This window comes from Porites lutea, chromosome 2 (assembly GCF_958299795.1).
Source record: "Porites lutea chromosome 2, jaPorLute2.1, whole genome shotgun sequence".
In the NCBI taxonomy this organism is placed as follows: Eukaryota; Metazoa; Cnidaria; class Anthozoa; order Scleractinia; family Poritidae; genus Porites; species Porites lutea.
In genome coordinates, this window is record NC_133202.1 from 49,413,111 (window position 1) to 49,423,810 (window position 10,700).

A 10,700-nucleotide genomic window follows, 5' to 3' on the forward strand; every position below is an offset into this window, starting at 1 on the left:
AAATGTTAGGAGTCCGAGTGTTTTTTGTACTGTGCACATTTACTGAACATCTCAAGTTGCGTTTTAAACACTGGCCTGTATAATATACATTGCACAGACAGCATACAAATCAAGCAGTTTTGTTTTGTCTTGTTCATAAAAATATAAGGTTCTGTGTAGGGCAGTTGTAAGTTTACAATCTTGCTTCGAAGTATATATGTTTTATTGGTTTGTAACAAGTGCCCTCTGCACAGGATTTAGGAAAATAAAACTAATACAAAATCGCAAAATATAGTACGCTTTTCTCTATTTTTATTTTTACTTTATTTTGTTTTATTTATTTATTTATTTTCAATCGCGTAAATTAGTACTCGCGAAATCCGCCTCCCGAATATTCGCGAAATTAAGTACGCGCGAAAATTAGTAAGAATAAGGTAGAACAACTGAACACTCCAAAGCCATTACAATTAGCAATCAGTTATCACGTCAACTGGTCGTAACTTGAGATGGGACTATTTCGAAATTTTGGCAAGACGACGGTCGGACACCCATTGCAAGATAAAGGAGACTCTGCTGACTAATGATCTAAAACCTTCTCTAAATAAAAATGCCAGCAATTGAAAAACTTGACCTTTTTTAGTTTGCATGTTTTATTAATATGTTAATTTTCCTGCCATATGTCATCTATTGTTTCTTTAATTAGTCGCTGATTCTACATTTAAACCTGCTATTATTTAACAGTTTATCAAAGATGTATGTTGGAACATACGAGACGTCAAATTAAGGTTTTAATTCTTTCCAAAAATGCGTTTATAAATGCGCTAAGATAATATCTATGAAGCAAGAAAGTCTATCTTCCTTTCATTTCAAAAAAAGTCTATTAGAAAAAATGTCTCAAATCTCAACTGCTTTCCTGAAAGGCCTTCAGGATTCAGCTCATTTGAATGCTTGGTTACTAATTTAGAGGCCTGGTTACTTCTTAAGGCCAGGCTCCCATACATTTAAAACCGTTTAGAACTTGTTGTTGTTGCATCATGTCTTGCAAAATAAACAGGAGTATAGAAATTAAACATGAAACATAATAAGGTATATAAAGCTTTGATTTTCAGAGTGACGCTCAAAACGTAATGCTCAAATTTTCTAGTCAAATGCGTCCAACCCCACGCAGTTAGCGCTCTTCCTTAAATTCGACAACAAGAATCAACTTGGTTGGATTCCGGATTCCAATCGTTTGCAGGATCCCTGATAATTCAAGCTGCATTACAGATTCCAAAGCCCAGGACGTTGGATGCCACAAGCAGACATCGGAAAAAAATTTATTCTGGATTCCACAAGCAAAGATTCCTGATTCCGGAATCAGGAGTACCTGACACGAGGGAATCAACTGACAGCTATTGGATTGTGGGGACTCAAGTGAATGTAGCGGATTTTGCTGGCAGAAGAACTAGACAAAGGACAGAAATTCTAACGAGAATATGATACTCAAAAGCGGCTAACTTGGCTAATAGACGCAAAGCGTTTTGGCTGAAGGACAGACCGCTACATAGCAAGCCTTTCAACAGGTTCGATCCCCATTGATTCTGATTTTTTCTTACAGATAATTTTCTTAGCTGCTTTCCTAAACTCCTGCATTCTTATAGCATAAATAAGGGGGTTCAAGATAGGACTGAATAAATATAATGCGTCAAAAGTATAAGAGATACGATCATCTATCGTTGGTGAAACTTGATCTAGCGACAAGTGGTTAATTGTGGCATCCCAAAAAACGGCAGGAAGAATGGTCAGAAACGAGGCCACAGTCATTATAAATAAAGTTAGCGATAGTTTTCTCTCCTCCGAAAGTAACGCGCCAAAATTCTGTGCCGAGTGAGGATGTTTCTTGACGTTTAGAATAATCCTAACATAAGAGACTGCGAGAATTAGAAGGGTGATGAACGCGAAAGATGCATATATGTATGGGAATACAAACGACAAACGCAAAAAAAGAAAAGCAAACACAAAGGCTAGAAGGAAAGCCAACAACCAACTAAAAGCAATAATCCTGAAGTAAACCTTTCCTCCAATAAGGCAGTGCTTGAAAGGATATATTGTAGCGTGTAACCTTTCTAAAGAAATCAATAAAATATAGACTAAGGAGGCTACCGGAAATAGGAAATACAAAGTCAGTAACATAAGTTCTTGCCAGCTGAACCACTCTTCTGTAGAACATGGCAGGTACCTCTCAAGGATAGCTGGTTCCAATATGAATAACAGGCCTTCAGCAGTTCCAAATAGTAAATCAGCCACAGTCAGATTTATTATCAGGTACGTACTGTGTTTGCGTAATTCGTGGTTACTTGAAAAGGTGGCGAGTGTAAAGGCGTTTAATAAAACAATGAAAACTATTGCAGTGACATAACTTGCAAACCATATCCGGCATTCTTCTGTTTCAGAAAGCACATAACAATCATTGAAAACACTGCATTCGTTCATCCTCAAATGTACTATTTATCCAACAGTGAGTGTTGCTTTCTCTTCCATTCACGTAACTTTATTATCTAGGCAAACAGTGGGAAAAAAGAATGTTATAAAACAAAAAACCGAATTTACAAATAATGACCAATGTTCAAGGAGAAGAACGAACGGAACCATGGGGTTAGTGGATTTCTACGACGAGTTAAGAGGGGAAACACACATTGCACGGCGTTTCCTGAGACCTGGCTTAATAAAAACAAAAATAAATATCTTTAACGACGACAGAACTATTCTTGGTGACCGCTCTAGCCTGTCATGTGAATTTTTTTTTTCCAAGATAAGAATCACAGGTGACAAAATATACACAACAGACCATCGGTAAACATGGATTTTAATCTAAGTATAAGTTGCAGCTTTAATAGTTCTATTTAATTTTAGCAAAAAGCACATAAATGTGTACTTATATTTAACTTTAATTCACGCACCACCCTAGCATACGTGCAAGACCTTTGTGACAGCTAACCTAAAACTTGCGTTAGTTAAAATTTTTCAGCTTTAGTCTGTCGTCTACTCTCTTAAGAGCGCTTAATTGAAGTAGACTGGCTTGGAACACCCCTTACCTTTTCACTTAAAACTACTACGTGGCGAACCGTTTATATGACTAAAACAAAATGTTGGTTCGGCTAGGTCACCCTACTTAATAGCCGGGTCAACTTTTCTCCCTTTCAAGACGAGAAAATAAGAGAATGTGCGCGCGCTGTTGCCTCGAGCAGAGGGTCAACTTTCTCTTCATATAAACACTAGCCTGTTCCAGCAGGCTCTCAGAGAGTGGGCAAGACGCGAAAGTAAAAGGCACGCGAAAAGTTGGCAGTTTTCTCCCGTTTTTTTTTTTCTCGTTTGAGCTTTCTCAATTCAGCAGACTATCTTAGAGCCTGGAAAGAAGACTTGCCTAGCTTGGAGGATGACATTGCTACTAAGGGACACATTTTCTCCTGACATTTTCTCCATATAAGGCGGCCTTAGAGCTGGGATTCATCTCTCCCGGATATAGTTGAAATATTTTCGAAGGGAGCAACTTAGCCTTAAATACTAAAAGTTGATTTAAGTTGATTTAAGTTTAAGTTGATCAAGTGTAGGTGGCCGTAAGATAACATATCCATTAATGCATATAAATATAAGATTCTGACGAGGCTCGGCATGGCACGATATAATTCCCATGGAATTAACTACCACTCTTAAAAACCCTCGTGAGACTCTACGTTGTGCTCAAAGAAAGCCTCAGTGTAACATGAATTCAAAGTGAGATGCACCTGAACTAATGTTCTTTTATCTCGAATTTGCTCTTAATTGTACATACAGCCACCGGACCAAATTAAATTGCCTTAGTGGTTTATGATCAGAAAATACTTCCACGTTCGACATATATTGTCAGAACCATTTATTGATCGCCGAAACGGCCGTGAAGACAGTCAAAACAACGGACATAGTTGGTCGCTTGATGACGTCATTACTGACACCAACCATATCTTAACAAGCCACAGCTTGTGTTTCTGCGTCGCTCTGCGATCCACGCACGTCTCACGCGCAACAAAATAAAATCGAAATTGAAAGAACTCATATATGGCTAAATGGCTATGGCATGAGTCTAGTTAATATGTTAGAATTTAGATTCAGTGGTCTCTTTACATATACACGATGAGCTTACAACGTCTACTTACTTTTCGTAAAAGAAAAAGTTTCAGTTTGCGCAACTGACGCAAATGATTTCTTACTGTTAATGATAAAAAGACAAAGTTTCAAGTAAAATACGTTTCGGTTGTTGATCCCATAAAATAAGTATTGTTCTATTTCTAGGAAACCTTTCAACAGGATCAATCGACAATATATGGCGAGTAATTATACAAGTAACAATAGAATCAGTAGAATAACGACGTATCAACACTTACGATCGAAAAGTTAACTCCTTTACAGTCTTCTATGGTAAAAATGTTTCATTTCCTTGTCTTCTTTTCTCTGTTTTTGACTATTATCGCTAGGATTTAGAATTGTGCGTAACTTCTTAAAGGAAATTAGTGCAAGATAAACAGGTGAAATTTTCTGTCTTATTAGTAACCATGAATTTTAATACTTCAAGTATATATTAGAGGAAGCCTGGTAGTGTCCATCATAGCCTAATAAATGCAACACCTGCTTATTTGAGAGAGGTTATTACACATGCAGTAATATCCCTTTGGGAGCCAAACAACAGATGAAGTTAATTTTAAAAAAGCTTTTAAAGTGGCGGTTTAATTATTTAAGTAAGCAATGGAAAGTTGACTAAGACGTAAAACCTTCAGATTTCATAGAAACCAACTTTGCCCAGAGTTGAGTTGCTATTCGTTTCTCTCTTAGAACTATTCTATGTTTGCTTTTATCTTATTGCTGTTTATTATGTTAATTGACTTTATGCCACGCACTGCGTTTCTGAAAATGTCAACATGCGAGCTTAACTAAATGAATATTTCGACTTTTCTTTACCACAATAAGCCCATTTCAAATATTATAACATTTGACATGATGGAGAGTCTAGGGAGGCTTGAAAAAAAAAATCGAATAACATGTTTAGTCCTTTATTTATTTATTTATTTATTTATTTATTGGCATGTTTATATTTAGAGGGCCACAAGTTTATCAGTAATTGTAATTACTGTCACGTGTAACCCTTGTCAAATAAAGTCGCTTATTATATAAACACCAATGAAATACCAGATCAGCTTTCGCGCGAAAACTTGATATCTTCACATGTGAAAATAACATGTTATCTTCACATGTGAAAATATCACCGTTGTTATGGCTACATCATAAATCCCGCCTTTCACACCAAAAAGCTATTAACGTGAAATGGCCTGGTATTTCATTGGTGTTTATATAATAAATAGAACATTACATGGCCGCTTGGAGATAAGAAATTTCTCTTCCCGTGTTGAAAAAATATTTCAAGAGTGAGCGCAGCGAACGAGTGAAATATTTTTCAAAACTCGAAGAGAAATTTCGTATCTGCGCGCGGCCATGTAATATCCTCTATTTATCTTATCTTAATTTTGTTTGTGTCCTCTAGAACTCATTTTTATGATGAATTCTAATCTATCGAAAGTGGCCTTTTTGTCCTTGTAGTACCGTCTGCCTTGGCCTTCTTCTTGATCCCAAGTATAAGGCAGTGCGGATGTTCGCGATGGATTTTAGTAAGGTCTTTGACTCTGTGAGCCACAAACTCCTTGTTGAGAAACTTAAGAGTCTACCTCTTAACCCGTATATTAGTATATTATAAATTGGTGGTTAGGTTTTTTGCGAAATAGAAAACAACATGTTACTTCAGGCAGTTCCGTTTGTAATTGGAAAACAGTAAACAAAGGCCCAACCCAGGGTAGTGTTTCAGGACCTTATTTGTTCAATATATTTCTTAACGATCTGGAGATTAAATTAGGGAACGAGACACTTGGTTTTAAATATGCAGATGACTGTACGATTATTGCTCCGGTATATGATAATATAGATCACTCTGCAGACTTAATAAATCAGTTTGTACATTGGGCAGGCCAAAATAGAATGAATTCGAATTCTACAAAATGTAAAGAGCTTATTATGTATAAAAAACGACCCACTGCCGAGGCCTACAATAGTATTTTAGGCACACCACAGACTAGTACAGTAACCATTCTAGGTCTCGCATTTCAGTCGAACTGCAAATTCAGCACTCACCTTAAGGAAAAGTTATGTAAAGCTAATGAATACTGTATGTCATCAGATGCCTCCGAAGAGAAGGATGTAGCCAAGCAGAAGTAGACCATTTATTCTCTTCCATAGTTCTACCAGAAACTCATAAGGGGTTGAAACGTGTAACTCTCAGATGTTTGCTTTGTCCGATGCTCGTGATTATTCATTTTCAAAAGTACCATATTTGGAACGAGAAGAGATAACTGACCAATCAAACTTCGTAAACAAAGAGACGTAGTTTTACTTCAGGTTCCCGCGCTCGCTTAAAAAAATGGCCGACAAACGGGGGAAAACTCCCGAAAGCCGAGAAAGCTTTCAAAGGTTGAAACCAGGAATCTTACCGAAACACTGAGCAGGATATTGTTGCCTTACCACCCAGGCCAAACGTAACATTATGAAATCCTTTGACGTCCTCGCAACTTCTTGAAGTTGTCACTTCCAAAAACCGATGCCCCGTTGACCCTCTGCACAGTAAACTTATAATGCAAATAGGATTTTAAAATTCTTTTATTAAAAGTCTAGAATAAACAGTAAAAAATATTTTCGAATAAAATTGATTAGCTGCGTATCGAAAAGTGTCCAAAACCTGAACCTGGCCTCTTCGCGAAAAGTGATGCGTGTAATGAATGTGAGAAGCATTTAAGCTTAAATTCAGCTTGGATGTTGTAGTCACGATCCTGTTTTGAGCTAATTTTATGAATGAACAAACTCAAAACAGTAGACAGAGAAGCCGTTTCTTGAAAACTTTTATTAAAAATTCAAAAAGTTAATCCTTTAAAGCAATTCGGAAAACACTATCTCGATCGTGGATCCGTTCACGCAAGTGAAATCGGCTGCATGAGCACATGGCAAAATTCAACACAAAATCCATCGCAAATCGGGGCACATTTTGTAATTTTTCGTCAGCGCCGAAGAGAAAATTTTATAAAACTTCTATGAAACATTTAAAAATACATAAATTCCCTTTCAAAAATGTAATTGTCTTGGCTATAGAGTGCAAAATGTACCTGAAAATTCAGCAAAAACTTCACTGCCTTGGTTGCATTTCAAAACAGGCCAGATATCCGTCGTGAAGAAAACAAGGTTGAATTCCTCGAAGGAGGATTTCTTAATGAAAAGCTCCCCTTCCTCCACAAAATGAAAACTGAGCATTCTTTTGAACTGTCTCTTTCCATTTTTTTGTATTTTAACGGTGTATTTTAAGCCTGAAATGCAGAACTCTTGTCTTAAAATATCTGCATGGTGATCGCGCGGCAGCCATTGTGTTGAAAACGGATATCTGTCACTAAGGTTTCCAAATATGGTAAAAGTGAATATTCACGAGCATTGAACGCGAGTTACACGTTTCAACCCCTTATGAGTTTCTGGTTCTACCTAATATTACTTATGCTTTTTCTGTGTATGGGGCCTCTGAATCAGAGCTAACCATAGCCCAGCAGTTTTTATAGGTGAATCACTTAACGTGCAAGATCATAGAATTTGTAGGAAGGTTTCTAGAATCTCGAACCACCCTCTTGGAGCTAACTTCCCTGAGACTAAGATTACAAGATACAACTTAAGGAATAAATCTCCCGCGATGCCTGCCATTCACACGGACCGTTTTAAGAATACATTCTTTAATAGAATTGTCTTTAAGTATAATGTAGCCTTGTAAATAGTGTACTTTCTGTATTCGATTTTTGTATTTGTTTCTATGCATACACTAATCTTATTTAGAGACATACTTTAGCCCATTAACATTGTTATATTTAAATGTAACATAAGATATGTAATTTTATCTTTTGAACAATAAAGACACTTTATTTATTTATTTAATGAAGATTTTCACACTCCGATTGTTCTCAAGTTGCTGGATGTTCTATTGCCAGTTATCACTAAGCTGATCAACCTCTCTTTTGACACCGGTCGATTTGCTGAGGCCTGGAAAGAGGCGCTTGTGTTACCATCTCTCAAGAAGCCTGGTTTGGACTTTGCGTTCAAAAATTTCCGTCCAGTCAGTAACCTCTCTTATATTTCTAAATTGTCGGAGAGGGCTGGGGCTGAGCACTTTATGGAGCATCTGACTGCCAACAGTTTACATTCTCTGCTTCAATCGGCGTATAAACAGCAACACAGCACGGAGACGGCCTTACTTAAAGTTAAAAATGATATTTTGACGTCTAGGGATGAGCAACATGTCACCTTGCTTGTATTATTAGATTTAAGTGCAGCTTTTGACACGATACATCATGATAAGCTGATTGGTCGTCTTGAGTCTGATTTGGGAATAACTGACAATGCGCTTGACTGGTTTAAATCGTATCTATCTGACCGGTTCCAGCGTGTCTCTGTAAATGGTAGTCTCTCAGATCAGTTTCCTTTAAAACAAGTTGTTCCTCAAGGATCATGTTTGGGCCCCTTGCTTTTCACTATCTACACGCGTAAACTGTTTCAGATCGTTGAACGCCACCTCCCACAAGTTCACTGCTACGCGGACGATACACAGTTGCATGTATCATTCAGCCCCAATCGATCTGCGAATGCTGATTTTGCCATCAAGTCCATGACTGACTGTATCAGTGACACTAAGAGTTGGATGATTTCAGATAATCTTATGTTAAACGATGATAAAACAGAATTTTTAATTATAGGTACTAGGCAGCAGCTGGCCAAGGTTAACATCAATTGCATCAGGGTTGGGTCGACTGATGTTTGTCCTGTAACTGTAGCTAGAAACCTAGGCTCATGGTTTGATAAGCAGCTCACAGTGTCAACTCATATTAGCAAGTTATGTGGTGTTGCCTTTTATCATTTGCATAATATCAAACGCATTCGCAAGTATTTGTCTCGAGAATCAACGGAAATGCTTGTCCATGCATTTATTACATCTCGTGTTGATTATTGTAACAGTCTTTTATATGGGCTGCCCAACTACCAGCTTAACAAATTCCAGAGAGTTTTGAATGCCTCAGCCAGGCTAGTTTGTAATGCTCCTAGGTTTTGCCACATCTCACCCCTTCTTCGTGGTCTGCATTGGCTTCCTGTTGAAGCCCGGATAGAATTTAAGATACTGCTTATTACGTTCATAGCAATTCACGGCCTTACTCCTAAATATCTATGCGATTTACTAACATTTAAACCGTCCTTATATAACCTTAGATCTTCAGATAGTGTTTTACTTTCTATGCCAGCTGCTCGATCGAAGACGTTAGGTGATACAGCTTTTATGGTAGCAGCGCCAAGGCTCTGGAACTCTCTTCCAAAAGAACTTCGTGCGATTACTAATGTGAACAGTTTTAAGGCGCATATTAAGACTTATCTTTTTTCTCTATATATATTCACTTCTTACTTGCATGCATATATATATTTTTTATTTTTTTATTTACTTTATTTTATTTTTTAATGCATTATCTTTTATTTGTTTCTTTTAAGTAATGTAGTTGTAATGCGCAGCTGATCATTCTTATGTTAAGCTGCGCACAATAAGTTCATAAACTATTATTATTATTATCATTATTATTATTATTATTATTATTATTATTCCATACAATAGGTGAGATAACTACAGGAAAAGCAAGGTTCCATGCACAGTTTTAGTTCGATTTACACAGCTTTGATCAAAACATTCTCAGTTTCGAGGATAGTTTATTCTAAACCATAAGAAAGATTTAATTAGAAGTTGAATTTTTCGCGATTTCACTTTCACTTTTTACATTCAGTCCATTTTATTTGCCGGAAAGTAAGCCTTAGAAATTAAATTAAAAGGATCAATTCACGCTCGCACATTCTAGTCTTCAACTTTATAGCTGAAGGACATCTGTGAGCGGGGAATAAGGCAGCACAGAATTTGATTGTCGGTGAATTTCTGTAATCTAGCTAGCCGTTTCTCACTCGTCTTGCTTGTTTGGGGCTGAGTCTTATTCCGGTCAAAGTGAAAGAAAGAGTGTCTGGCAAGGTTTCCAATCAAAGATTTGTGAACTCGTGTCTCGCAAACTCTGCAAGTGTTTATATATACACAGTACGCACCTTATAACTTCATCTGCGCTTAACGAATGGCCTTTGGTCCATAACTTTTAAAACAACTGCTCCACAGAATGTCACTAATAACAGTTATAATGAAGTATGACTGTACAATAAATGTCACAAAATCTACCTAAGCGGTCCCTTAGGGATTTTCTGTCTTTACGTCATCCTAACCATTTCGTACTTGCGGGCGCAAACAATAGAAACCTCATCATTACCTACTGATTTCTCGCGGCCCCTGTTCAAGCAAATCGAGATTTTTTCTATATTGACTGTTTGACTGTATATTTCAACTGTAAGCACTTTCCTCAATATACGCGCGAGTTACTAGAGTGCCTCCTCGGGATTTCGCCTTCTGGGCGAAATCCCTGCGGGGGCAATGAAGTTTAATGTTATATTTTGTTGTCTAACTATGTTTATCAACGCAGTTTGCGTGCTATATTTTAATGACCACCTTATATTTCATTTCATTGTTTATTATTTCGCCACTCATATCTTTCTTACATTGACTG

At 37.2% G+C, this 10,700-nt stretch overlaps 1 protein-coding gene and 1 pseudogene across 1 annotated transcript; one reads left to right on the forward strand and one right to left on the reverse strand.

Moving 5' to 3' along the window:
* Nucleotides 1–1,427: 1,427 nt before the first annotated feature.
* LOC140927142 (olfactory receptor 11A1-like) lies at nt 1,428–2,485 on the reverse strand. Its single transcript, XM_073376794.1, has one exon. The coding sequence runs from the start codon at nt 2,449–2,451 to the stop codon at nt 1,519–1,521; it is 933 nt and encodes a 310-aa protein (XP_073232895.1). The 5' UTR covers nt 2,452–2,485; the 3' UTR covers nt 1,428–1,518.
* Nucleotides 2,486–5,785: 3,300 nt separating this feature from the next.
* LOC140927143 (uncharacterized) lies at nt 5,786–7,995 on the forward strand (annotated as a pseudogene).
* Nucleotides 7,996–10,700: the final 2,705 nt, after the last annotated feature.

Excerpts from the sequence above, each read along its gene's own strand:
- LOC140927142 (XM_073376794.1), bottom strand. The coding sequence starts at position 2,451 with ATGAACGAATGCAGTGTTTTCAATGATTGTTATGTGCTTTCTGAAACA.